Genomic DNA, 27,871 nt, shown 5'->3' on the forward strand with positions numbered 1-27,871 from the left:
ATCTTTGGTAGGAGACCAAGTGATATTGAGATGAGATCATAATGTAGAAGGGGAGACCATATTGTTCTTCTCTCTCAACCCCACGGGACACTTCTCCCAGGAGGCATGTCAAGACCCCTGGGCTTTTGTGTGTACAGCTCCCTCCGCCCACCCTGGAAAAGTCTTCTCACCCCTGTTCATCTGTTGAGTCATACCCACCCTGTCAGTCACTCAGCTCAGATGATTTTTCTACAGGGATGCCTTCCCCGACCCCAGAATAGGATGTATTCCCTTGCCATAATGGTCCTACATAAGTGTCACTTTGCAATGCTTATGTAGGGGAGAAAAAAAGCTTTCCTTGACCCGGTCCCTGGCTGGGTTTGAAAATTATGCTGACAGAGACAGATTAACAGGAGAAAAGCCTACAAATTTATTTTAACATAAGTTTTACATGACACAGGAGACTTCATAAGGAAATGAAGACCCAAAGAAACAGATCTGTGTATCTTTCTGCTAGTTTTGATGAAGGCTGGAGGGTCTGGAGAACTAGGAGAGGTTAAGGAGCTTGAGACTAAATGTAGTAGACTGGGGGCAATTCGACAAGGCTTGTTTATCAGGATTCTTCTCGGTTTCCCTTTGTTTTCAGAGATAAGGATGTCCCTGTCCTCCTGGAACAGGGAGGGGACCTCACCTGAGAGTTTGATGACTCTTTTTTGGGAAGAAGGTCAGAATGACCTTCCTGCTTCTGCCGTTTTCTCAAAACTTCTTCAGTTTATTCAGTATGCCAAGGTGGCATAATTTGGGGTAGCATGTCTTGAACCCCATCACTTACACTTGCAATTACTTGTTGAATTATCTGTCTTACCGTTAGACTGTGCATTCCACTAGGGCACAAATCTTGTTCCCTAGCTTTGTTTCCCCAGCATCTAGCACTGTGTGTCTTGCATGTACTGGGGCCTCAGTAAATATTTGTAAAAAAATGAAAAATTTCCATCAGAACTAGCCTCCAGTGCCTCCTTGGCTTCCACATTAATTACTAATTAATTCGCTAATACAGCAAACCTTTATGTATGTAACTCTACCGTGTAACAGCACCTTGCTACATACTGGGGAACATCCATAAGCAAATAAAATAACAGCTTCTCTCTGCACAGGAGAAAATTATTCAAATTGTATTCATCTTTCATTCCACTCAATTAGGACACGTCCCTTGTTGGCGGATTCGTGAGCGAAGTAACTATTTTCCAGCGAGTGTCCTCAGGTGACCTGTCTAGACATGCCCAGGAAAAACAATCTAACACTCTCCTAACCCCCAAAGTAATCTCTGACGCGCTGGACGTGCTGCGCCGCCTGCGAAACGCGCAGGACCGGGGAGTGAAGGCTGGCGGCGTGGCGCCCAGCGCAGCCTTCGGTGGGCCGGGCTGCCCCGCGGGCGAGGGCGGGGGCCGGGCCGCCGCCGGGTCCGCCGGCCGGCAGGGGGCGCGGGCGCCCCGGGACCCGCGCCGCCGGCCCCGCCGCGCGTTCGCTTGCCGCCCGGCAGCACATGTGTTTCTGTTTTGTGTTGTAGCATTTGTTCTGGAAGCTTGTATTTACATTTTAAGTGTATCTGGTGAGTGGGCTGAAGCCCTCGTCTAGGCTGGGGGAAAAAAAGCCCTTCGGTTCGTCTTTTAGTCTCTCCTCTTCCTTTTTCTCTCCGGTTTCTCATCACTCCACGCAGGTAGGGGCTGAAAATGAAATCGACAATGATCAGTTTGCGGGGTCTGGGAAAGTTTTTTTTAAAAGAGGAGAAAAGGTAAAAAAAAAAAAAAAACCTGGGGGAGGTTAGGGGAATTGAATGAATAAAAAGGGGAAGGAAGGCGGATCCACGTGGTTTAATCGGAGACAGACAGAGATCCCATTGTTCAAAATCAATTAAAAAAAAAAAAAGGCAGACAGGGCGAAGGGGCAGGGACGCTGGGGGAAAGTAGCGGCGGAGCCGGGCACTTTGCAGCCGGGATCGGAAGGATCGGCTGAGCCGCACGCTCGGGGAGGGGCCGGGAGAGTGTCGGGCACCATTAAAGTTTTTATTTTTCGTGTCTGTGCGAGCAGGTGTTTGGGGCCGGGGGTCGGCTTTATTTGCGCCACCACCCTCCCACCCTTCCGTGGGGAGCAGCCAACCCTAAGGGATTCGGCTAATTAGAGCCCGAGGTCGGAACCCCCAGGCTGGAGCGGAATTGGGGACTCAGGCGGGGGGTGGAGAGAACTGCATTTGAGTGGGCTTGGGGAGGGGGGTGCGGAGACAAAAGCAGCAGGTGGGGCCGCCACGGAGGGGGGAGCTCCTTCACCGAGGTGCCAAAAGGGGGTCTTTGAAGTGTCCCAAAGCCTTCTCTAATGAAAACCTCGGGGATCAGAGACTTCCTTTTTCTTTCCCTTTACTTTTTGGGGACCTGGCTGCAATTATGATGCGATGTAGGCAAACCTAACTTGAGGATGGGCCCGGGGGGGGGGTCTCCATTTTTTTCTTTCCCTGAGCGGATTGCAGTCAGGGACCTGGGCTCCCGTGCGGGATTCCCCGGAGGAGGCGCGCCGGGGACCGGGAGGGGCGCGATTTCCTCCCGGCTCGCCCCCTCTCCGCCCACCCCGCGGCCGCCACTTTGGGGAGGGCAGGGGAGGAAGTGGAGGCCGGTGGCTCGGCTGGCTCCCCTCCCCCCGCGCAGTTTATAACCCGTCCATTGTGCGCCGCTGCCCCGTGTCTCCTCCAGCGCGACCATGCCCAGGAAGAAGGCGGCGGCGGCCTGGGAGGAGCCGAGCTCGGGCAACGGCACGGCCCGTGCCGGGCCCAGGAAGCGCGGTGGCCCGGCCGGCAGGAAGCGCGAGCGGCCCGAGCGCTGCAGCAGCAGCAGCGGCGGCGGTAGCAGCGGCGACGAGGACGGCCTGGAGCTCGACGGGGCCCCCGGCGGGGGCAAGCGCGCGGCGCGGCCGGCGGCAGCCAAGGCGGGCGGCGCGGCCGTGGTCATCACCGAGCCTGAGCACACCAAGGAGCGCGTCGTGAGTGCGGGGCCGGGGCAGGGGGCCGGGGGGCAAGGGCCGCGGCACGTCACCGCGCGCGTCCTGACCGGGGGCGGCGGGGCCGGCGCAGGCCGCGGGCTGAATCATCGCCGCCGCCACCGCATAACAAAAGGGCGCGGGGCGGGCGCGGGCCGGGGCCTACCCGACCCCGCCGCCGCCCACCCGCGCGGCCGTTGGCCGTTGGGGCGCGCGCCCCGGGCCCCCCGCCGGGGGAGGGGCACCCGGAGCCCGCGCCCGCCCGCGCGAGGGGGTCATGGCCCCGCCCCCGGCGCCGCTCGAGCCGACTCCCTCCGCCTCCCCTCCCCCTCCCGCCCCGGGAAGGGAGACTTTTCCAAGTTGTCTCCGGCCGGAGGAGGGGAGGCGCGCACCGGGCCCGGGGCGCGGCGCAGCGTGTCCTCGGTCGCCCCTGGTCCCCTGTGGCCGCCGGTCGGCCCCAGCACCGCGGGGGAGGGGGCCGCCGGCGCGCTGCGGGAGCGGCGGTTCACGCCGGGGCTTTGAGGTTCCCGCCGCCTCGGCTCCGGCGCTCCGGGGGGGCGGGGCTTGGCGGCAGCCGCGCATGCCCTGTGCGGCCCTGCGCCGTCTCGCGCCGCCGGGGAGGCGGGGGTGGCGGGCGCCAGGGCAGGGTGCGAGGGCGCATGCTCCGGAGAGCCCTCCCCCTGGAGGTCGGGAAGGGCCCCCACACCCCCAGAGGTGTTTGGGCTTTGTTCGTCGCTTGTGGTCTGAGGGAACGGGCGCTTGGTGTGGGCTCTGTGCAGCACCCCCTCCACACCCCCGTAGTCTGAGTGGGCTTCAATTTGTTCATTAGAGTTGGGCCTTCAATCTTAATTAAGATTGTGACCAGTTCATATGCCTGCAAAACCCTGCGGAGCAAGAGATCTTACGTGGGTTCAGGGATGCTCAAACCCCACGGGTTTAGTGTGGGACGTGTGTTTAGGGAGAGGGTCAAAGCTTTCACCAGATGCTTAGATAACTCCAAAAGAGTAAGAACTTGCACTTAGGGTCTAGAGTCTCACGGTCTGGAGGGATCCTTTTCTCAGTCTGTACCAGCGTGATTTCCCCCAGGGGAGTTCAGAGAGTATTTAAATGGTTCAAAATAATTGCACTTCTAGGTCCACTTTATAGGTGAGAAAACTGGGGCACAGAGTCTAAGGGACTAGCCCAAGATGACATGGAGCTAGATTTCCACTGGGCTCAGGGTTTTTTTCTGATGTCATCCTTAACGCCTCTGCAAGTTGTTCATGTGGAGATGGCTTTGCAACTGCCATCTCAGTGGAAAGGGTCAACGTGTTAGATGGTGGAGGAGGGTGATGTTTAGGAGAGCCTGGATCACTGAAACGTGTCACCTGGGGTTGGGGACCAGGCCAGGGCCATGGCCATGGCCACAGTATTGAGAAAAGGGAGCGCAGGGACTGTTTTCTTTTAACAAATGTGATCTTCTGTGCGGGACGCCAGACATTTTCCCTCCAGTCCTGGTGTTAGGAGGGAACTGAAAAGAAATGTCAGCTGGGCTCTGCCTCTGTTGCATTGTCTCTCGAGTGTTTCCAGGCAACCTTTTAGAGTAGTGAGTTTTGTTATCAGGAAGTAAAAGATTCTTACCGTGATGCTGAGATTCACCCGAGGAGGTAGTCACGGACAGAGAGCATGTGCAGTGGACTGGCCAGCACACCATCAGGAGACTGAGGGTCCAACGACTGATGCTGTTCTGTGCTTCATGGAAAGTGCACACCTCAAGCTTTAAGTCACTTTCACTTTTAGCATCCGTTGGTCCAAGGTCAAGACCAGGCCCAGGCTGTCCCATTGCGTTCCCAATGCCTTGCCCTAGGTGGGCATTGCCCCCAGTCCTGGGTGTATCCCTGGTGCCGGGTTCCTAGACTCGAGGGGAAGCACCTGGGAAGCAGTCCTGAGAATCCTGTCTGCTGCCACGGGCCAGCGGTCGTCCCCAGCTCTTTTCAGAAACAGACTTTTTACTGAGAATTTCGCAAGCCTCGCTGCCGTTCAGGGCTGTTGAAAGGAGGTTTGTATGAGAGCAGCTGCCAGGAGTTGTCTGAAGCCGTGTTGCCTTCAGTTACCTCAAGCGGCAGATGTTGGGCTTGTGAAAGATGAACCCCAAGTACTTGTATGGTTGAGGGACAGAGTTGCCTTGAGGAAAAGCTGTGTATTTTTAGAAAACATTCTTAGGATTTCAGCCTCGGAAAATGCTCTCTCCAAGGACCTCAGGTTTCGGTGTAGTTGTATCAGATGAGCATTTTACGACCCTCTAGGTCTGATGCAGCCTGAATGCCCTGTGAACTTCATAACCCTGTAGGTAAAGCGAGCAGCCTTGGATGACTCCTAGAAGACAGGTGAGTGTCACAAGCTGTCCAGGTCTTTGTAGTTCTTCTAGTTTTGGGTTGCTCAGGTTTTGTGGGCCCTGAGACAACTCTGTTCTGTCTGAAAGGACCAAATAAATACAATTGAAAACTGAGCTTGAAGCCTGTCTTAGTCGATATTGATAGCCCACTAGGGAATAGTCGTTGCAGCCCTTTCTCTGAGTGGTCTTCCCTCCGCCGAGAGCGGCAGCCTTCTAAATGGATGTATGTTAAAGATTGACTCTCAGCCTCAGAAACATGCTCCTTGCACTTGGGCAGTAATTCAAAAATCTCTTAGGACCAGAAACCCCATTTTGTTGATTAAAGAAGCTCGGTGCGTGTGTCCCGGCCAGCGAAGTTCACCCATCCTGTTGGGAGACTGTTCTCCCAGCTTTTCTGCCACATGATATTTAGACATGGGCAGTATGTCTGCTGATTTCATCCAGAAAACAATCTCTTGGCCCATCGGTGAAGCCCAGGTTACACCTCGGAGGGTCCTGTAACCTCTGGTGCTCACAGCCCTGGCAGCTGTCCCTGGGGTTCCTCTGGATGGAGCCCCCCACATCCGGGGTCTTTCCTCTGTGGGCGGGTTCAGCTCTGTGACAAAGAGGGACATGGGCTGTGATTTTTTTTTTTAATGTTTATTTATTTATTCATTTTTGGCCGCGTTGGGTCTTCGTTGCTGCGTGTGGGCTTTCTCTGGTTGCGTCTAGCTGGGGCTACTCTTTGTTGTGGTGCGCGGGCTTCTCATTGCGGCAGCTTCTCTTGTTGCGGAGCACGGGCTCTAGGCGCACGGGCTTCAGTAGTTGTGGCTCGCGGGCTCAGCAGTTGTGGCATGCGGGCTCTAGAGTGCAGACTCAGTAGTTGTGATGCACAGGCTTAGTTGCTCCGCGGCACGTGGGATCTTCCCGGACCAGGGCTCGAACCCGTATCCCCTGCATTGGCAGGTGGATTCTTAACCACTGCACCACCAGGGAAGCCCATAGCTGTCATTTTTAAGTGCGTGTTAGAAGTTCTGGTCCTTACTTGAATTTTTTATTTCATATAAGGTGGAGGGAAGAATTGAATTATAAGCAGCCTACAGCAAAGAGTTATATAGATGATAACATCTAACGTGTGAGGAAATGAGGCCCATGACAAAAACACAGTTAAGGTACGGCTTACCACCCGCCATGGACCACTGTCACTGGAGGAAACACAGTTGACCAGTGTTGATCAAGGTTTCCCACAAACACCTTGTGTCAGAAGGCTTGGGGTCTTGTATAAATGCTCAGCTGGCTCGATGGGCCAGTACACATAAACCCGTGTCCACTTGTGCAGGTGCTGGCATCTCCAGGTCACAGAGGAGACCCTGCTCGTGCCCAGGGTGATGGCAGCTAGTTCTGGCAGAGCTGCAGGTCCTGCAGCAGCCAGCAGCACTGCTGACCTGTTGCTGTGCTGAGCGCCCCTTGGTGTGGAGTGGTTTCGCCGTCTCTGCCCACCTAGGGGCCAGTGGGGGCAGCAGCCTGGCCTGAGGTCACGGCTCTTCCGGAGTCCTCTCCCCACCGTCTGGCCTGGTAGCTCATCCCACGGTGCTTTGGTCCATTCTGAGTCTCTGCTGCCTCTCCACGCAGACCTGAGGAATAGTGGAGAGCAAGTCAGTATTGTGGGCAGAGCCCCAAGGCTGCGCCTTCCACTGGGAACTTGACAATCCCCTGATGCTATTTGTCTCCCGCAGTAGACCTGTAGAATGTTCCAGCCAGGCCCGCCAGTTAAACAAAGAAGGGGAGATAACCAGGGGAAACTCGGCTCCCATTCAAGTAATTGGAGTCTGGGTGCTGTGGAGTTGGACTACCCCGATTAAGGTCATTCTCTGAATAATTGAAATGTGGCGAAGTCATCCTCTGGCCCTGGCTGCTTTGTCGCCCCTTTGCATGCCGACCGTGGGCGCGCCCCATAGATGGACCGTCTGCCTCCAGCCCTGTACTCGTGGCCGAGCGGGCGAGCATGACAGGACCGGCGTGCGGTGGGGGGGGGGCTGCCCGTGACATCGGGTTTGGGTTGCCCAGAGTTCCCTAAGAAACGGAACCACCGCCCCCCCTCCCCCCATGAGGATGTGTTCCTCTTCCACATGCATGTACTGGGCTGCCAGAACGTACCGCCAGGGCAGTCACTGTGTAGGGGTTAGAATGACTGGATTTGCGGCTGTGTGGCCTTTTTTTTCCTCAAAGCCTTCCAAGAATGCTTCTGTAAACCGAAGGAAAACTCCTTCTTTGCTTTTAACGGCCTGGGATGCTGATGATGTAAAGGATGAAAGCAGAACGGGAAGTTACTGCTTCCCTTGCCTGTGTGGAACTAAGTGCAGCCTTCAGAAGTGGATCTTTGACTAACAGTCGACTTTAAAGGGTGTACTGGGCATCTCAGAATCGAAGGGAGGGGCTGAGCACAGAGCGAGTGCCACCCGGACTCAGACAGTGGCCTTTTTAAGTGGCACATGCTCCCCCTGTGATGGTGAGAGCGTGTAGCCCTAGTGATGGAGGATGGGGACTGAGGTATACTGGCGGGGCCACTGGCCATCGGTCCCCTGGCTCTCGGCCAGCAGTGAGGACGAGCCCATCGGAGGCTGCCCCGTCAGATCCGCCAGCCCCACGTGGGTCTTCCTCCCTCCAGTGGAGGAATGAACACGGGGCTCTGCTGTTTTCCCCGCGGAAGGCTCCTGGCAGCGAGGGCAGTGCACAGGGAGGACAGGACAGTCGGCCGATGGGATCGCTGTGCAGAGATGCCCTGGGGCCCCAAAGCCTTCAGGTCCATGTGTGGTATGCTGTGCTTGCAGCAGGAAGATGCAGCCTTGGCCCTGAGGACAGCGGTTTTAACACTCACTCCCTGTGTGACACAGCAGGCCTATTGCAAATACCTGTACAAGGCAGTCTGCAGAGCGGAGGGGAGGAATTGAATTTGGCTTCTTGTGTAGGGTTTTGCCAAAGATGTTTTAAAGAGCAATCAAAGGATAAAAACGACCCTGGGCTTAACCGATGAGCTGCCGGGGCAGGTTCGGGATTCCACATATGGAAGGGGCTGGCGAGGTGTCCCTCTGTCCGCTGTGTGAACCGCTGAGGGACAGCGTTAACAATGAATTATTTTGTTTCCTGCTGTCGTTGGACAGACTTGGGAAGCTAGAAGCAGCGTTACAAGCTAATTCTTTCTCCCTCTCTCTTTGTCTCTGTAGAAACTTGAAGGGTCTAAGTGCAAAGGGCAGCTTTTGATTTTTGGGGCAACCAACTGGGACTTGATTGGTCGAAAAGAAGTGCCTAAGCAACAAGGTATGAGAAACAATTTCTAAAGAATAGAAGACGCTACTATTGATTGAGTGCTTCCTGTGTGCTAGGTGTCCAGTGTGATTCTGGTGACTGTCCGCCAGGTAGGTATTCTCTTTACAGAAGTGCTCAGAGAGGCCAAGCGATTTGCCCAGGGCCACACAGCCACTCTAGTGACGGGGCTGGATTTGAACCCAGGTCTTGGGCAAGTCTCTCACTTGGGTACAACTCTGCTTTTGAAAATTCCATTGAGATTAAACAGAAAAATATAAGTAGTAGCCTCAAATAAACCTCGACACTTTTTTCCCATCTTCTCATGTCACTTATTTTCATTAAAATGAAGAGGCTGGTGCTGTGGAGTGTCAGAATGTCCTCGATATTTGTCACGTGTCAGATGGCGAACTTGTTAGACATTTCAAAAGAGTCCACGTTTCCTTGCAAACTGCCAAATGGTTGCGGGAACTGGTTTGACAGAGCAAGTAGCAGTCTGGAGTGGGGCAAGCAGGGAAGTCCTAAGAAGTATCTTAGTCCCCAAACGTTTTTAGAAAATTGGTGTCTTTTCTCAGGAGAATACTGGCCCATCCAAGAGAAGTAAGGCTGGTACTTTGCCATATTTTATGGCTTCTTGATTTCATTTGGAAAGATTCCCGAAGTACTTTCCAGCATTGCCCGGTGAACAAATATTTGCACACTGACACTCCCTGGGGCCTCAGGATGGGCAGTGGAGATGATCTTATTCCATGAAAACAGCAGGCGGGGTTTCAGCGGCACTCAGGGTCCAGATGAGTTAGAAATGGGTTTGAGCCATTTTCTTCCTGTTGGGGAAAGTGCCCAGCCTTCAGGACCAAGCTCTCAGCCTGAGCCTGCCTGATGGCTGGTGTCACCTGGAACCTCTCCTGGGACGTGATAACATCAGTCTCCCTGCCAGCCCTGGCGCAGGTGTCGCATTGTTTCTCCAAGCTGTTCTTTAAATGAGTGGCCCACTTGCAATTAGAGACACTCAGGCCCCAAGCGGGAAGTAGATTCCAGAGGGGAACCCATGGGAGAGCAGGGCTGCCTCTAGTTGAAGGAATTTTGCCCCACTTGGGCTCATTTTAAGAGTGCCTTTTTGTCTTCTCCGAGGCCCACCTTTGCTTCCCAGATGTTTCTCCCTCTGAATGAAGTTTTATGTAATTAAACAAAAATTTTAAAGTCTTGCAGTGTCTTTCGGCTCTCCGTGAACTAGCCAGTAGACATAATGGGAAGGGAGGGAGAATTTGTTTTCCCACGGGTGCCAAACATGAAGGGAGGAAGGATTTCCCCTCCCGCCCTCACCTTTCCCAGTCCCTCCCATTCTCGAAGCTGCCTTCCTTCCGAGAGCCCATTGGCTCTTGGGTACGTACACGTCACTGGATCTCATAAAGTCAGCAGCCTCCTTCGTTTTCAAGATAACACAGTGATTTTGTGCTCCACCTCTGACTAGGACCAGGCCCTGGGCATTAACGACCTCCAGCCAGGCCAAGTGGCCCAGGACTGCTGCTCTGCATTTCGTATGACTAGGATCTCTCTGAAGAAGGTTCCTTGGGAGGCCCCGAGAATCCCTGCCTCTCATGAGCTGATGACATCTTGGGCACTGACATTCGTGGAGCTCATGCAGGGAAGATGCCTTGGCAGATCAGACCATCTACTCAGCTGTGAGGGGGTCCACTTAGCCACTCTGGGTCAGCCGTGGTGTCCCCTGGCGTCTCCTGGCACTGCGTGCTGTCCACAGGCATGGCACTTGGCAGTCATAGCACCATGATGAGCAGACGTTAGCATAGGTGTGAAGGCTGTCGTTTCTGGTTTGCTCTTTCCTAGGAAATTGCTGGGTCTTCTTTCACCTTTCAGTGGTAGAGGAGCGTCTTCAGGTGGAGAAGCTCAGGGGTGCCCTGAATCATGGTGGGGAACTTCCCTCTTTTGCCTGACCTGCCCCAGGTAGTTAAATGAGAGGCTGCGCCCGGCACCCTCTGCTGGTGGGGCGCAGGCAGGGTGGGGACGGACGGGAACAGTTCTGCAGACTTTCGCGTGGAGCCAGGTACTTGATGGAGAAGTTGACCTCTCAATCCGTTCCTGCATCCAGGTCAGTCTGACACAGTTGATTTCGGCAGCAGCTCGCATTTCATAATAGTCACCACGGACCTAAAAATGGGCTCGCTTTTCTGTCCTTGAGAGCCCCAAGTTGAGGAAATTAAGCCCCAAATCGGCCACGCCCTGTCCACTAACAAGGTGAAGTGGGGGGTGTGATGGAGGCGGCTGTCTCTCCCCGCCCCCCATGCCCTTGAACGGCTCCCAGTGCCCTGCCCCAGGCACGGGGAGGCCCTGGCCCTCGGGGCGGGAGGCACGTGAACTCAGTAGGATAAGTGCTGTGACAGGATTCACAGGGCGCTGGGGTCCAGAAAGCAACGAGTTGAAAGGGGGATGCGGGCAAGGAAGGCTTCCCAGAGCAGGGGGTGTTTGACCTGAGGTGCGAAGAACGGAGGCAGGGGGCAGGGAAGGGCCTTCCGGGGGAGCAAATGCACGGGCGGGGCTAGGGGTAATGACTCGGCCAGCATGATGGGACCCCTGAGAAAGATGGCACGAAGCGGTGCAGGCTTGGGCTTGGCCCCCAAGAGAGCCTCGTGGCTGCAGGCCCCCAGCCCCTCCCCACCCCCAGGTGGAGGGCCAGGAGGGAGCTGTCGGGAGGATGAGGGGTACTGGGGGTCTGCTACCTGCTCTTTGGGGTCGGCCCCCAGCCCGGCGGGGCTGCAGGGCAGAGGCGGTGGCACCTCCTTTTCAGCCACTGGCTTTTGGGCACATTCAGCAGGTGGGTTCAGGCCAGAGACGGAGGTGGGGCGGTGTCTGTGCAGATGGCCACTGACGGGTCCACACCGCTGGTGCGCTGCCCCGGGAGCCCCCGAGGGTGTGCTTTATGTGGAGAGTGGGGGGTCGGCCCTCTGGCTGGTGACACTGGGGCAGCTGTCAGCACCCACCGGGGCTCTGCGGCCGTTTGACGTGTGTTCCCTTTGCCTTCGCAGCCGCCTACCGCAACCTCGGTCAGAACTTATGGGGGCCCCACAGGTACGGGTGCCTTTCGGGGGTCCGGGTACGGACGGTGGTGTCAGGGTCATGCGCCGCCCACAGCCTCCTCATCACCACGGAAGGGAAGCTGTGGAGCTGGGGTAAGTACCACGGGGACGCGGCGAGACCTGTGGCGCGGCCCGCGGGTGGGCTCCCTTCCTCCATCCCCTGGACGGGAGACCCTCGTCCGCCCTCCGGGGCTGTGTTGCTTGCTGTGCGTTTCCTCTCTTCCTGATGCCCAGCTAGTCTGTGCCCCGTGAAAACATCACTTCCTCCCCTCTTCTGCCTGGTTTTGGTCTGTACGTAACCCCCGATTTCTCTGAATCCTCTTCTTTAGGCAGCCTTTTCCCGAACGTTCTGACTGACTCTGGATCTGATATCGAGGTGTGCCTAGCATTGAATTCCTATTTTAGGTGTGCTGTCCCCCCAGCACACAGCACAGTGTGACGTAGACCTCTGTTCTTGCCACTTTACATGCCACCAGCTTTTACGCCTGCCACGTGGTGACACCAGCCCGAGTCTATGCAGTCTTGTTCCTCTGTTTCCTGTTCCATTGCCCCAGAGAGTTGAGTTTGCTCTTTCCAAGGTGATGTGCTTGCCCTGCCGCTGGACTCCCTCGCCTGGGTGCTGGGGGGCGCTGTCCTTGTCTTGTAGCCTCCCTTCCCTTTCAGGGTCCCCTGCAGAGTGCTTCCACGCCGCCTGCCCTGTTTCCTTATCCAGAGCCTTCACACAGGTCCTGGCTGGGGCTCAGTTTCCCCCACGCCCTCTGCTGGCTCCTGGACTCTTCTTCCCGCAGGCAGTGTTGGCGTTTGTCCTCACCCTTTGTTTCTGGCCCTTTGGCTAGCTTTGGGTCCATAAGACTGCATTTTTATTTCGGGCTGTTTGAACCTTTTTTTTTTTTTTTTTTTTTTTTTTGCGATTTCATGAGCGGCTGTACCAAAGTCCAAATACATTAACATCTGTTGTCTTCCCTGCACTCTGCTAATTTTGTAATTCTGTTGAAAAAAAGCTAACAAGTGTGTCTGGCCCAAATTTAAACTTCATAGTTTCTTGGTGACACGCTGACATTGCCATGATTTTCGTTTGCTCCCAGTTGGCACAGGGTTGTGTCCCTCCCCCAAAACCCCCTCCTGCCCACCGCGCCAACCCTGAACGCAGCCTCCTCCGTCGGGGTTCCCAACTTCAGGCGTCCTCTTTCTGATCTCTCTACTGAATGTCACTTCCGTGTCGCTTCTAAAAACGTCCCCTCTGCTGACCCCCTGGGCAGGGAATGATTCTAAAAGCTGTGCGTCTGACCTGCCCCAGAACAAAGACGTGTCCCATGAGCAGACTCACCGCTGTAGGGGGGATGAGCCAGTGGGAGTGTCATGAGTCCACAGTGAGTCCCTGGAAGGCTCAGCACCCAGTCCAGCGCCCGGGAGCCTCAGTGCTGCGGCCCGGAATTCACGGGGTCTGCACCTGCTGACCACCTGGGCCTCTCGAGCCGAGAAACCGCATCCAGTGCTCGTTCGTGCCTTTCACAGTGAACTTGGGCAGTTTCCACTGGAAGCTGGTGTCTGCCTCTCCTGCTGGCGCGCCATAATCAAAGCCTGAGGACGGTTTTTCTGTAGTAACGGCGGCTGGTCACCCCTTCTCGAGTCCAGGACAGTTGAGGCTCATCTTTGTGGCTCTGCGCCCCCTCTTTCATGACTGCAAGGTCAAAGTTCATTGTTGGGGAAGGATGTGGAAACCTCCCCCGCTTTCCGAATTGCCTGGCTTTCTGGCCCCATAAAACCTCCCGAAGTGTTCGGTTACAAGTGTGGTTCTTCTCTTAGAGGTACCGGGGAGAGGCCCACTGAGGTGCTGAGTTTGGAACCCTTGTAGCCTGTGTTGAAAACTAGGTACGGTTTAGGGGGGCCAGCCTTCCGGACCCCCAGCTCTCCACGCCTGCTTTGAGCTGCAGGGCTGTGTCGGGGCAGGACTGTGGTGCAGAGGGCCTGGCAGGTCTCGGCCTCCGGCACCCGCCGATTCCACGCCAGCGCAGCCCCAGAGGTGGAGGTCAGCCCGGGGCCAGGGAGGGCCTGTGTTCAGAGCAGGCCTGGCCTTTGGCCGTCGCTGGGGTTCACGTGGCTAAGGGCCCTGCGAAGGCTGGTCCGTGGGAGGTGGGCTTAGAGAGAAGGAGAGAAATACAGGGTCCACGGTAGACGCCTGGGCCGCTGAGGGAATCAGACTCCCGTGGGGCAGGTGTTACCGTCTTAAAATACCTCGGAGTGAAGCGAATGAAGGAATTGGCGTCTGGCAGGTGTGGTGAGAAGTGAGAGCTGTGAGCTTCCCTGAGCTCGTCCGTCGTTCGTGTGTGCCATCCAGGCTGAACCTGGTTTTCTTCCATTTCCCTCGGGGGCAGAGAGCTGGCGAAGGTGCTCCGATCTGTCCCAGCCACTGCCCCAGAAAAGAGGGTCAGAGCAGGTGAGGTGGTGGCTGGCAGCTGCACGCCGAGGCGACTCTGGGGACAGCCCTGCGTATCTCATCTAGTCACCCGACCCCACCGGCAGCCTTGAAAGGCTGGCATTGCCTGCGGAGCTGGGCTTGCTGTCCCCCGGCGCTGGGCTTGTGGGTTTGGAGGGCACCTTCTGGGAGACCCAGCCTCGCCCGGCAGCTGCTCCGGCCTCCCTCTCCCCTCCTCCCCGCTTTATCTATCCTGCTCCTGACCCGCAGGGCGAAATGAGAAGGGCCAGCTGGGCCATGGCGACACCAAGAGAGTTGAAGCCCCCAGACTCATCGAGGGGCTCAGCCACGAGGTGATCGTGTCCGCGGCGTGTGGGCGGAACCACACCTTGGCCTTGACGGGTAAGGAAGGGCCGCTTCCCTCAAAATGGGGTCAGAGGCCAAATGGTCCACCTGGGGCGGGGGGTGGGGCTGCCCCCGGGACCCATGGTCATGATCAGAAAGATGCCCAGGGAGCCCGGTGGGCAGCTGCTTGAGGCATCGGGAGCCTCGCCCACGGGCACCAGTGGCCGGGGCAGCGGGAGGGTCTCTGCTGGGGAGTGGGTCTGCTCTGAGGTATCCGCCCCACCCCGTTTTGGAGAATTGTCTCACTAGCATTCTTCCTGGCAAAGGAGCTGTTTTTGTTATTTTAGAGCCTTTGATTCCAAGTCTAGTTCCACATACTCAGCATTATTTTCCCTTTGGTGATGAATGTTGTTCTTTCCTTCCAGAAACGGGCTCCGTGTTTGCGTTTGGGGAGAACAAGATGGGGCAGCTAGGCCTCGGCAACCAGACAGACGCCGTGCCCAGCCCCGCACAGGTGCCCGCCCTCCTCCGCCTTTAGGGCCTTTGTTTCTCGTTGCTCTGGGGTTGGATTTTCTGGGGTGAGATCAGACATTCCTCTCCATTGTTTGAGTTACTGGGTCCCTTGTAAAAGCAGGATCTCGATGCTTTGAGTGGGTCAGGTTTAGTAGATGGTCACAGGTGAAGAACATCCTAGAAACAGTTTTTCATTCCGACTGAAATAATCTGTTCCAGTGGCCTGTTTGAAGCCTGTTCTATTCCAAAGTGAGAATTGTTACATGGATGTGATTGGTCTTTATCTGAGAATACTCTGAGTTTTGACTTTGTAACAAGTCACCGGCCAGGTACTTAGAACACAAATAGGAGGTCGGTCGTCTCTTATTCCTGAGAAACTTTGGAGTCATTTGGAGGAGTGGGATTTATACCTAAAAAGTGAGCTACTGTCATGAGGCAGCAGGATGCTACAGTGAGTGTCTGACGAGGGAAGGGAGTTGGCTTTCTTGGTCTGAAAAGAGACCTTGACCTTGGCCAAACGTATCTGTAGTTTGGAGGATTTTCGAGGTGTTGCTGTTTTGTTAGCCATTTGCTCTGCAGGCCAGGGCCCCGGACTCAGCATCCCCTCCCCAGTCTCATCGCCGTTCCCCGCGATTTCCCGGGCTGTCGGTACTTCACGCCCTCCAGTTCCTCCAGTCTGGCTTTCCCAGGCTGATGAGTTTGCAATAGCGAGTCTTCTAAGCACTTTCTCAGATTTGTTTCCAAATCCCATGTTAAATTACTCAGGGCCTTTGCTGTCTTCCAAGTTCCTAATTTCGAGCCATTGTATTTCTTCTTCACACCTTCAATTAAGGCTAATTAGCAAGCAGCTCTTACAGTAGTAAAAGAGAGTGTAAAACAGTTCATTTTACTGGTTGGCAATAACGCTTATAAAAGCTTTTTAAAGTTGCGTGACATCAAAACTAGCGACTAGAGTGGGATTTGGGAACTACATGTGATTAGTTCTGTTTTCTGACACCTTCGTGCCCACGCCAGTCACTTGAATTCAGCATTCACTGGGCACCAGGATGTGTGAGGCACAGCGTTGTGCATTTTGAGGGTTACAAAGACCCGGGGACATGATTTGCTTGTCTGAACTGACTCTGTACTGGGAGGTGTTTCTTTGCATACATTCTAAGCCTTTGCCTTCAGCGTTGTTGGGTCCATTAGAAGTCCTTTGTAGCCTAGTAATTGTTTCACACCAACCTGTGGGGAGGTAGAGACTTTATCAATCTTTAAAAAAAAAAAAAAGTCTAAAAGTCTGCTGTCTTTTCTTTTCAGATAATGTACAACGGGCAGCCAATTACCAAAATGGCCTGTGGGGCTGAATTCAGTATGATAATGGACTGCAAAGGAAACCTCTATTCCTTTGGGTGCCCTGAATATGGTCAGCTGGGTATGCAAAGTACATTTTTTAAAAGCTCTGTAATCTAACTGTATGTTTAGAACCAGAAGTCAGTGTGGGGCTTGCACACACATGGTAGAAATGTGGGTAATTGATCGCAGATAATAGCCTTGATCCATTAAGTGGATGTCCTGTTTAGTGGACCAGCATGTCGTAATTCATGGGGTTGTGGAGTCTGACAGTGACTTGCCTTAATGAAAGTCAGGGCTTGAGTCTGAGGAAGGTTTTTTTTCTGATTTGGGAATTCATTTTTGTATAAAAGGATTTCAAAGCTTTTTTTTTTTTTTTTAATCAAACCACCTTCATTCATTTTCATATTTAACGATTTGCCTTCATTGAAAGTGAGGAAATTATACAAGAATAAGTTTGTCTTGAAAACCTCGGCCTGGGCCATTGTTTCAGGTATACACAGGAAGAGCCCAGTATCATGAAAAAGTGGGATTGTCTTCCCGATTTTCATCCCTAAACAGGAGGGATGAAATTTACTTATTATTCATTGAGTAGAAAAGTAAAACTCAGAAGATAGTTCTCATCAGTTCTCAGTGAGTGGAAAATGACTCTCTCCATCCTGACTTTACAAGGTCTCCATTTTCTTTTCCCATCTGACACCGAAGTGTTTTTTTTTTTTTTCCCCTTTCTGGCGTCTTCCCACCTTCCAGCTCCTTCCAAGTGGGAGGTGAGGAGTGGGCGCCCTCTGCTGGCTCCTGAGTTTCACGCTGCTCCGGATCCTCTGCAGCCCCTGGATCTGGGTTGCCTGGGTCTCCACGTCATTAAAAGCAGGCAGATGGAAGATAGTATAAATAGAACGAGGAGCATCTCGCTGGCCTTTAGACTTTAGGGAACAGTGACTTTGTGAAACTAAATATACCTAAGTCAGAAGTGAATAAGAGAGAACAGCCCCAGGCCCCTTCAGCTTTGGTTGCCAGGGAGTTGCCAGAGACTGTTGGAGAGACCGTTTCCATGCAAGTTTCTGGTCTACTTCCGGAAACGTGTGCAGCCCCCCTGCTGTCTGCGGCTGCCCCAGATCTGCAGACAGGCAGCTTGTCGCAGCAGGTAGATTTTCCTTCAGGGAGATGAAATGCCTTTGGCAACGATGACGACAGCTAACATTTAGTGAGCAGTTACCATGAACCAGTCCCCATTGCAGCACTTTATACCGAATCTCATTTGCTTGGTTTACACTTGTTTAAAGGTATTTTGAGAAGTTGGCTTGATTTATATCTACAGAGTCAGTTAATCTTCCCCGTTTATTTTAAAACCGGTTTTCAGTGTGATTGTCCAAACCCAGAGAGATCCCTTTTCAGAACTAGAACTTGACCTCGGAAGGTGCATCCCCAGCGTGCACTCACCCCCGTGCTCACTCCCACGACGTGTTTACTGGGTCAGGCAAGGCAGAGGCGAGCACGTACGTTTAACTCTGCTTTAACAACCATGATGATGTATTAGTTTACTGGTAATTCATAAAAAAGCAAGCCTGGGGGGCTTCCCTGGTGGCGCAGTGGTTGAGAGTCCGCCTGCCGATGCAGGGGACACGGATTCGTGCCCCGGTCTGGGAAGATCCCACATGCCGCGGAGCGGCTGGGCCCATGAGCCATGGCCGCTGAGCCTGCGCATCCGGAGGCCACAGCAGTGAGAGGCCCGCGTACCGCAAAAAAAAAAAAAAAAAAAAAAGCAAGCCTGGGAAAGTGGCTTGAACTTTTTTGTCCGTTCTCGGCCCATGCAGGGCTCCTTGAGGCCCCCAGGTGGGGCACAGAGAAGACCATTCCTTTGGATCTGGAGCTTCCCACTTTTTTGGCCACAGCCCAGCCCAAACGTAGACTTGCAAAGAATTTTCACAAAAGTCCTCGTTACAGATGGTGTCCTTGGGTGTTTCTTACTCTGTTCTATTCATTTTTCAAAAAAAGAAAAAACTGTTTTCAACCCACAGCACCGATTCTGTGCCCCACAAGTTGGGTCGTGCCTCAGGTTGGAGGACACTACCTTGGTTGACACGAGTCCCCGCGAGGACCTGCCCAGCCTGGCTGGGCAGGTGCTCTGTGCTGTGGCCGCTGCTGACGGCCGGCCCTGTGGTCGCTGCAGGACACAACTCGGACGGCAAGTTCATCGCCCGGGCGCAGCGGATAGAGTACGACTGCGAGCTGGTGCCCCGACGAGTGGCGATCTTCATCGAGAAGACGAAAGACGGCCAGATCCTGCCGGTCCCGAACGTGGTGGTACGGGATGTGGCCTGCGGCGCTAACCACACGGTAAGGCTTGAGCGTTTCTGGCCTTTCTTCTGGCTTCCAGGGTGTCACGTCAGTGGAGACCCTTGGCTTTGCAAAGCCAGGAACTGACCCTGGCCCCCTCGACATCCTGCCCTCCTCAAGGGCTTCACACCCTCAGTTGTCCCAGGGCGTCATTCTCACCTGACAGCTTCTCCGGGGCGTCCACAGATGTAGCTGAACGTGCAGACGCTTTGGGTTGGGATCATACAGTAAGAGTTTTTCTGCTTTTGTCTTTTGTCTAATAGAACATCACGGACGTTTTTCCAGGTTGATAGACAATATCTCAGATGGGGTGTTGAACAGATTCAGTCATTAAGGGTGTTTCCTTAAAGGTCAATCTAGATAAAGGGCAATAAAATTTTGTATGTGCATCTTTTTTTTTTTTTCTTGGCTGCTCGGCATGTGGGATCTTAGTTCCCCGACCAGGGATTGATCCCGTGCCCGCTGCATTGGAAGTCTTAACCACTGGACTGCCAGCGAAGTCCCTATATGTTCGTCTTTTTATCTTAGTTGCCTTCCTGTGGTTATTTTGCCTGAAAATGCCTGAGAGTCAGACTTGGTTCTCCTCTCGCTTGAAGGAGCAGGGCCGGGGCTGAGAGTTCAGAGGCCGGTCGGTCTCCTGTGTGCAGGCGACTGGCTGAGTGACCTCAGGACCGGGAGCTTTCAGTCCCTTCAGGTCCAACAACTGACTCTGCCTTGTCCAGCGTAGTCAGGAGAAATAGATCTTACTTAGGCCCCTGGTGTCAAATCATGTTAATAAGTTGTACATTCACATGATTCAAACATGAGACATCAGGGATGCTGTGAAGAAAAGAAGATGAGTTTTTAAATTTTTTTATTTTTTTAATTGAAGTATAGTTGATTTACAATGTTGTGTTAGTTTCTGGTGTACAGCAAAAGTGATTCAGTTATACATACTCTCTTTCATATTCTTTTCCATTATGATTTGTTACAGGATATTGAATATAGTTCCCTATGCTATACGCTAGGTCCTTGTTGGTTATCTATTTTCGGTATAGTAGTGTGTATCTGCTAATCTCAAACTCCTAATTTATCCCCTCCCTGCTTCCCCTTTGGTAACCATAAGTTTGTTCTCTGTGTCTGTGAGTCCGTTTCTGTTCTGTAAGTAAGTTCATTTGTGTCACATTTTACATTCCACATATAAGCGATATCATATGGTCTTTCTCTTTCTGACTTATTTCACTGGGTCCATCCATGTTGCTGCAAATGGCATTATTTTGGTTTTTTTCATGGCTGAGTAGTATTCCATTGTGTATATGTGCCACATTTTCTTTATCCATTCATCTTTCCATGGACATTTAGGTTGTTTCCATGTCTTGCCTACTGTAAATAGTGCTGCAGTGAACATAGGGGTGCATGTAAGAAGATGGACTTTAACTTGTTGACATGTCACTGTGCACACTGCACCTGTGACCAGGTGGAGGTCACCTGTGTGAACCTGCCTGAAGGAGAATCCAAGGTGGGCGGGGCTTTTCCTCTGGGCTCTGTCTGCAGTTTAGTCAGGATTGAAATAGGAAGTGGAGTGCAGTGGCCTGCTCTGGAGACATCACCCTGTGCTTCTGATGAGGGAAAGGGGAAGACTTGTGGCTTTAATAACAATAATTTGTTAGGAACGGAAAATGGTGTCCCTGGCTGGGAAAACAGCAAACATCCTCACCATGTGGACCCGCAGCTGGCGCCTCCCCTGTCAGAGGCCGGTGTGGGTCATCTTGGGTGTTTCTGCCCTTTGCCCTTAGCCCTGGCCTCAGGCTCTCAGAACAGCAGCCACCCTGCTTGTCCCCTGTCCCAGCGCTGCATTTTCTCTCTCCTGCAGCTGGTTCTGGACTCCCAGAAGCGCGTCTTCTCCTGGGGCTTCGGTGGCTACGGCCGGCTGGGCCATGCCGAGCAGAAGGACGAGATGGTTCCCCGCCTGGTGAAGCTGTTCGACTTCCCTGGACGCGGGGCGTCCCAGATCTACGCTGGCTACACCTGCTCCTTTGCCGTCAGCGAAGTGGGTCAGTGCTTCCCCGTCTGGGCCTCGGGAGGAAGGCATCCAGGGCCAAGTCACGGGTTTCCCTCCCTGGCTGTGTGCTCTGGTGGGGAGTGCCGTGACCTTTGCCCTGTTCGAGACCAGGGACCTTGACTTCATCGACCTCCCGGATTCTTTGGACAGAGCGCCTTGTGGTCACCGGTGCCAAGCGCCGTACCTGGCAGGTCCCGATCCTCTTCCCTTTCTCCTTTGATGTTGCTGAGATGAGGATCCAGCTCTTGAGATGATGATGACAATGGAGACGCGTTTGTCTTTTCCCAGGTGGTCTGTTTTTCTGGGGGGCCACAAACACGTCCCGGGAGTCCACCATGTACCCGAAGGCCGTGCAGGACCTCTGCGGCTGGAGAATCCGGAGCCTGGCTTGTGGGTACGTGGCTGTGTCTCCCGGTGAGTGGGGACGTCTGTCCCCGTCCCGGGCATGTTGGACACACCCGGGAGGTGCCTTGTCCCTTGAGGGCTCCACTCTTCCCATGGGGCATAGGGCGTACTAAATTCTAGAGTCAGGAGGGGGAGGGACTGTGCTCGGGGCAAGAGGGGTTGGGAGGTCTTAGAACAGGTGACTCGCTTTGCTGCTTCTGAGGGTTTCGTTCTTCGAAGGCTTGGTGTGCTCTGTTCGTATTGCAGGTTCAAATCATATTTAGTTAGGAAATTTTAGTTACTGTGACACAGTGGGAACAAGAAAGTATCCTCAAGTCAGTGATTTTCCGTTTATTTTGAGGACGCCTGTTGAGCTCTGTAGCACTTTTTTTTTTTGCGGTACGCGGGCCTCTCACTGATGTGGGCTCTCCCGTTGCGGAGCACAGGCTCCGGACGCGCAGGCTTAGCGGCCATGGCTCACGGGCCCAGCCGCTCCGCGGCACGTGGGATCTTCCCAGTTCGTGCCCTGCATCGGCAGGCGGACTCTCAACCACTGCGCCACCAGGGAAACCCTGTAGCACTTCTTGATGAGGCGTTTGATAATGTTCATCACCGGCCAGGTTTTGGGAAGATGACAGTGTAGTTGTTGGGGGTTCGGTGTGGTTTTAATCTGAAACCTCTAACCCCGCCCAAGTCGTCTGGCAAGTTCCACCCCCTTTGGAATAGACTCTCACTTCACCCTGATTTGTTCTCTTCTCCTTTTCCCAGTGTGTTTATTCATCTAAAAGTGACCCCCCCACCAAGAGCCCTAGAGCCCGAGTGGGGTGGGGTGGGGAGATCTGGGGCCCCGAGGCTCCTGGCTCTAAGGGCTTCTGCAGTTTGGGCCTGCGCGGGACAGCATTTGGGCTTCAGAAGCAGCCCATTGGCACTGTGCTGTGTTGTTTGGAATGGAGTTTTTAGTGGGACCAGCTTGATTTTAATGCTAGTAGGTCACACCTTGCAGGGAGCCCACGGGAAGTGCCCTGGGCTGCCGGGTGGGTAAGGTGCAGCGCTGGGCTGCCGCCCTCGGCGGTGACAGCCTCTGCCCATTTGCAGGAAGAGCAGCATCATCGTGGCTGCGGACGAGAGCACGATCAGCTGGGGCCCATCGCCGACCTTTGGGGAACTGGTAAGCTGGTCCGCATGGCGGAGGCAGGGCCCTCTCTGGGTTCCGTGAACCACCCCTGAAAACTCACAGGAGGAAAGTGTGTGCGTGTGTGCGTGCGTGTGCTCGCTTGCGTGTGTATGTGTTTCCTTGTTGCGTGAAGGTATGCGGTATTCCCTAATGTTTAGGTCACTTGAGGTTTCATGAGTGTTACTTTGCTCGTCAAATAATTGTGAAAGTTCTTTCTGTCCACATTGTTGAGTTGAAATTGGGAAGCTTCAGATCCCATTTCCCCTCATGTTTTGTAAACCGTAATTGTGGGCTGATGTCAGTAGGAAACTTCCCTCTGCCCAGGAGTTTCAGTCGACAGGGACAGCTTGTCGTTTTAAATGGGTGGGGTCAGTTGTGACCATGCATTGAATCTTTCTGGTTTCCAGCCCTTAGGTCTTTTGGGGACATTCTTCTCTTATTTTTCCCAAATAAGTTTGTCTGATTTCCTGCTTTTAATCTCAGTTACTTGAGTGACTAGAACCCATGGCCCTCGGATTCCCCCACACCTTTGGCCTCCTCAACCAAACGTCTGATTCTTAGCTTCTGGGGCGTGGTGAGTCCTTAACTTTTAACGTCTTCGTCAAGAACAACCGGGCTATGGAGCTCATCCTGACGGTCTACCTGTTCTACCTGCAATTTGATCGTCAGCCTGGCTCTTTTATTTCCTGCTGGGAACTCGGCCTATTTTCCCTTCCCTCTGCTCTCATGGGTAGGAGCTGATGGCGTGATGGAAGGAGGCGGGTGCTTCTTCACTCCCTGCGCCATCGCCAGGGCTGGTGGCCTGAACATGCCTTTTCCTCGGAGCTGTGCGCCTGCTTTCAGTCTGGTGGCTTCAGAGGGGGCCCCACGTGCTGCAGACACTGGGGGGCCCTTCAGAGGTGGCCCCATATGTGGAAGCTTGAAAGAGACTGAGAACCTGGCCCAGTTTTTTTTTTTTTTTTAATTTGTTTATTTTATTTTTGGCTGCGTTGGGTCTTTTGTTGCTGCACGCGGGCTTTCTTTAGTCGCGGCGAGCAGGGGCTACTCTTTGTTGTGGTGCAGGGGCTTCTCATTGCGGTGGCTTCTCTTATTGGCGGAGCACAGGCTCTAGGCGCGAGGTCTTCAGTAGTTGTGGCGCGTGAGCTCAGTAGTTGTCGCTCACGGGCTCTAGAGCATAGGCTCAGTAGTTGTGGCGCACGGGCTTAGCTGCTCTGTGGCATGTGGGATCTTCCTGGACCAGGGCTCGAACCCGTGTCCCCTGCCTTGGCAGGCGGATTCTTAACCACTGCGCCACCGGGGAAGCCCCCTTGCCCAGTTTTTATGGGCTGCTCTTAGAGAAGGACGGGTGTTCCTAGGGCCTATATCACAAATAGGCTCTGAGTATCGATTTGGAGACTAGAGGGGAACGAGGGGGACTTTGGGGGCAGCCTCTCGGCTGAGGAGTTGGCGTGGCACTTGGCCAGTGGCAGATGCAGCTCATCTGCCATGTGGGCCCCTCTTTGAGCTGAGCTGAGGGACCTGTCCACCTTGAAATCGCCCATCTTCACACCACAGCACGTGACAGAACCCCCCCCCCCCGACCACCACCACGACCAAACAGTCCTTGACCGTTCCTTCCATCTCCGGTGTCCTGGAGTCATTGCTGATCATGGACACAGGTGGGGACGGGGACAACCAGCACTCCTTGTGACCTGGTGGCCCTGAAGGGCCTCAGTTGCCATTTCTTCCTGCCCTCGCCATGGTGTCATCTGACCAGTGATTCTCCCTAAAAGGTGTCCTTATCACATAAACCCCTATAGCTTATGTCTTGGCGTCTCGGGCCTGGGGTTAGGAACCGGTCACCTGCTGGCACCTGTGGATTCTTTTGCTGCCCAGGCCTGGCTTGGGTCTGAGACGGCGGGCCTCAGCCACAGAGGCTTCCAGGTCCGTGGGAGGTCCAGCCACATGATGAGGTTCCCTCTTTCTGACTGGCCTTAGTGACCCGGGTTCTGTGAGCATCCCTCTGTTTGCCTCACCAGGGCTATGGGGATCACAAGCCCAAGTCTTCCACTGCAGCTCAGGAGGTGAAGACGCTCGACGGCATCTTCACGGAGCAGGTGAGTGAGGAGCCCTGGGCCCAGGAGGAGCGGGGGGCGCGGGAGCAGAGAGAAAAGAGGGGAGCCGAATCGCGCCTCTTCCTGCTTCTGCTCTTTGCAGCCCGCTTGAGCCTCATCTGACATCTCCTTGTGTAGCTTTCCTGTGCCCCGTGCCAGAGTTTTCTGCTGGGTGACGGGGAAGGCACAGAGGTGTGCTGGCTAGGCCCTGTGGCTGCTGTCGGCCTGAGGGACACCGGCCAGAGTCCAGCCACAGCAGATTTGCTCCAGGCCGAGTGCATCACTCACGTCAGCTTGGTACCTTCACCCAAGACTCTATACGCCATTAGGCTGCGGGCAGCTGGTGGGGCGAGGCCTCTGCTGTTGCCTCACCACGCTGCCAGCTCTTGTCACCGATACACACGTGGGGCTTGTGCCCTTGCACAAGGCAGGGCTGTGGTCCAGAGAGGCGGAGGGAACAGGGAGCGCAGTCCCGAGTCCCCGCAGCCTCTGCAGGCAGTCGGCATCCAAACACTGCTTGGGGGGCCTCCTTCCACCTTGTCTCCCGGGGCAGCCCAGAAGGCAGGCTAGCAGGGCACTGGTGGCAGGTCACGTTGACACGGGTGGTCCTCAGCAAAGGGCTTTTTTGAGCTTTTCAGGATGCCTCTGTTTTGACCTCTATACTGACCCCCGTTGGCAAGCCCAGCTTCCCGGTGTCCCGTCGTCTGCTTTGGGCTTGTCGGCCCCAAACTCTGCCTAGCCGAAGCACCCTTGCCCACCCAGCACTGGTTTGTCCCCCAGGTTGCCATGGGTTACTCACACTCCTTGGTGATAGCGAGAGACGAAAGTGAGACGGAGAAGGAGAAGATCAAGAAACTGCCAGAGTACAACCCCCGGACCCTCTGATGCTCCCGGAGCCTCTCCAGCTCCACACCTCTCGCGGCAGCTGTCATTTCCACGTGCACTGGGACGGGAAGTCAAACAAGGAATTTTCAAAAGCAAAAGTTGACCGAAGGTGCATTTTTTGTTAAGACTCCCTGAGGTTCCGTTTTTATAAGTGATTCAACGTCAACTACCTTTTCTGTATGCTTTCCAAAGTGTTTATTTTTCCCCTCTTAATGATTAATTAAAATATTTGCTCATAGTTGACTTACCATTCCTACAAAAGAGGCAGAAACTTTGAGCAATCTAGGTTTGTTTTTTTTTAAGTTTTCCCTTTTTACCCCCGCCTCTCCTACATAACACTTGTCAAAAACACCCCTTCCCGGTTGTGAGTAGCATTGTGAGCCCAGTGGGTGCAACCTGGGAGAGGGGTCACCACACGCTCAGAAAAAAATGTCCCTTGTGGGAGCCGGCAGCATCTAGGCAAAGACCGTCCCTGGTGGTCAGTCTCTATCCAAAATGGCGCCCGTGTGCTCGGAAGCATCTGGGTCACTTCTCTCCTGCTTTTCCTTCTAGCCTGGCTCAGGCCGTGTGTGTTCTGCTTCTCCCCTTGGCTGCTTCTAAGCCCCCCGCCGCCTTTTGGCCGCAACATTAATAGAATCTGCCGTTTTCCCCCCTGGTGGGGGATCTGTGTTTAGCCATTTATATCTGCTTTAGCTGTAAAAGAAGTCCAAATGAAAATCAGGTGATTGTGGAACCAGTGGGGACTTGGGGGGGTGGGCAGATGTGGGGACAGTGTATCTGGTTCCACATCCGGCTCGAAGGCTCCTCTGAGCCGGGGCCGCCTCGCCAGCACTCGCCATTAGAGATTGACCAGCCAGCAGTAAAAAGTGCATTCCGGAGTCCTTGCAAAGAAGGATCAGCCCTTTGTGTACCAGCCTTTATCGCCTTTGTGCTTCTGTCTTTATTCCGACCCCCTCCCCGGCACTGGATCCTGCTGGAAGGGGCCCGGTGTGTTTCTGAGGCCCCCGGGTTCCTGTTCCGCTAACCCAACTCTCTAGTCACGTTTGCTTGGCTGTGTAACCAAATAGTTGGGATCACGGAAGAAGTCCCCTTCCCTGCGTGTCAGCACAGAGGCTGTGACTGCCACCCCGGCTCCCCACCAAGTGCCCTGTGCCCGAACCCGTCCCCGGCGTCGCGCTGCGCGAGTTATGAGGTGCCTTTCCCGGAACCCTCCTCTCGCTTGGACCCAAGAGAGGCGACGGCTCTGGCTGGGGCTCTTGGTTTCGAGAGGGTCTGGACTGGTTTGGGTGCTTTAAAATAGACTTTTTAGTTCAGTGGTGCTTATGGGGGACACGGGGATAGAACTTCAGTGTGAGACTTGGGTGATGGGAAAGTTAAATATTGGTCTTTTTTATTATTATTTTTTGCTTTGCTATTGTTACCACTTTTGTCTCCATGTTAAAATGCCAAAAATGATCTAGTCGTTGTTGCTTTTTCCCCTACTCGTCCCCCCTGCCCTGTCGCTCGGGGCAGTGGCTTCTGCCTTCGCAGGGCGTGTAACGGTATCTGTCCTGGCCAGTCCCAAGGCCTCGCGGGAGGAGGCCGGCCTGCCCCTTTCTAAGGTTTAGTCTGACTTCGTGCTCGTCTCAACTGTCCTGTGTTAATAGTCCAGGGGAGAAGCTTCTGCAACTTCAGAGCTTCTGCTAAACTAACCTGATTTGTCCAAGTCACCCCCGAACTACCATTGCTGACTCAAGCTTCCCTGCATAGAACCCCTCGGTTTCCTGACAGACCTCTTTCCTGGAATGCGCTTCGGCGCACGTGCTCCTTGTACCCGTGCAGCCTCCCTTGGGTTGTGCAGTCACCGAGAGGGTCGAGGGAGCAGTAGCCTGGCTCCTGGCCTTTGCAGGAGCTGCCCTTGGCCAAGTGGGGCTTCAGTCTTCAAGCGGACTCATCTGAAGCCCACCGCCAGCCCGCTCTCGGGCCCCCTGCCGGGGACTGGAGCAGGAAAGGGATGTCCCTTCCACGTGGAGACTGCCCTGTTCTCTCCCATGATCCCTCCTGTGGGCTTAGAATTTTCAAATGAACTTCCTAAGGGGGAAAATCCTTTAGAACAGGGAGTGGGGGGAGACGGTCCTGCGCTCCTAGAGGAAGGGACACGGCAGCGGGGCTGGGGTGCGCTGATCCTTCGGGCTCCAGACGTGTCTTCCAGCTCAGGAAGGAGACTGGACGGCTTAGCGTGAAGGGGAGAGTCCAAGGAGAGGTTGTGATTTGGTCGAAGGTGCCTGGTTTAGTGCTGTAATTGTCTTTTTTATATATATATTTCTTGGAGTAAACATTTTAAATAAACGACATCACTGTTTACTCTGTTTTGGCTTCTGCACTTCTTTTTCAGCGGAACGAACGTAAGAAGACGGAACGGCTTTTTGCGTGACCCCTTCCTGCCCCGGCCCGGGTTCCCACTCTGGGCCCCAGGGAAGCGGGTCGTTTTAGCTTCTAGGCTTCACCCCTGCTGGGGTTGGGAGGTGAGTGGAGCTCCCAGCTCTGTTCCTGGAAATGTGTGACCCTCAGGGAGGCTTCAGCACCTTATTGGCCCAACTCAAAACATGGAGTTTTTCATA

At 54.3% G+C, this 27,871-nt stretch overlaps 1 protein-coding gene across 2 annotated transcripts; it reads left to right on the plus strand.

The window, feature by feature from the left end:
• The first annotated feature begins 1,525 nt into the window (after positions 1–1,525).
• On the plus strand, positions 1,526–27,619 carry RCC2 (regulator of chromosome condensation 2). 2 transcript variants are annotated; one of them, XM_081224491.1, is made up of 13 exons: positions 1,526–1,696; positions 2,721–3,006; positions 8,581–8,674; positions 11,701–11,844; positions 14,438–14,569; positions 14,938–15,026; positions 16,325–16,439; positions 18,528–18,694; positions 20,547–20,727; positions 21,024–21,129; positions 22,215–22,287; positions 24,312–24,389; positions 25,167–27,619. In XM_081224491.1, exons 2-13 carry the CDS (start codon positions 2,728–2,730, stop codon positions 25,269–25,271), a joined length of 1,563 nt encoding a protein of 520 aa, XP_081080617.1. In that variant the 5' UTR covers positions 1,526–1,696; positions 2,721–2,727; the 3' UTR covers positions 25,272–27,619. The 2 variants fall into 2 exon arrangements, with proteins under 2 accessions (XP_081080617.1, XP_081080618.1); XM_081224492.1 differs by lacking the exon at positions 1,526–1,696 and having other exon boundaries at positions 2,602–3,006.
• The last annotated feature ends 252 nt before the right edge of the window (positions 27,620–27,871 follow it).

This window comes from Mesoplodon bidens (genome assembly GCF_964165515.1).
Source record: "Mesoplodon bidens genome assembly, chromosome: 2".
NCBI classification, from domain to species: Eukaryota; Metazoa; Chordata; class Mammalia; order Artiodactyla; family Ziphiidae; genus Mesoplodon; species Mesoplodon bidens.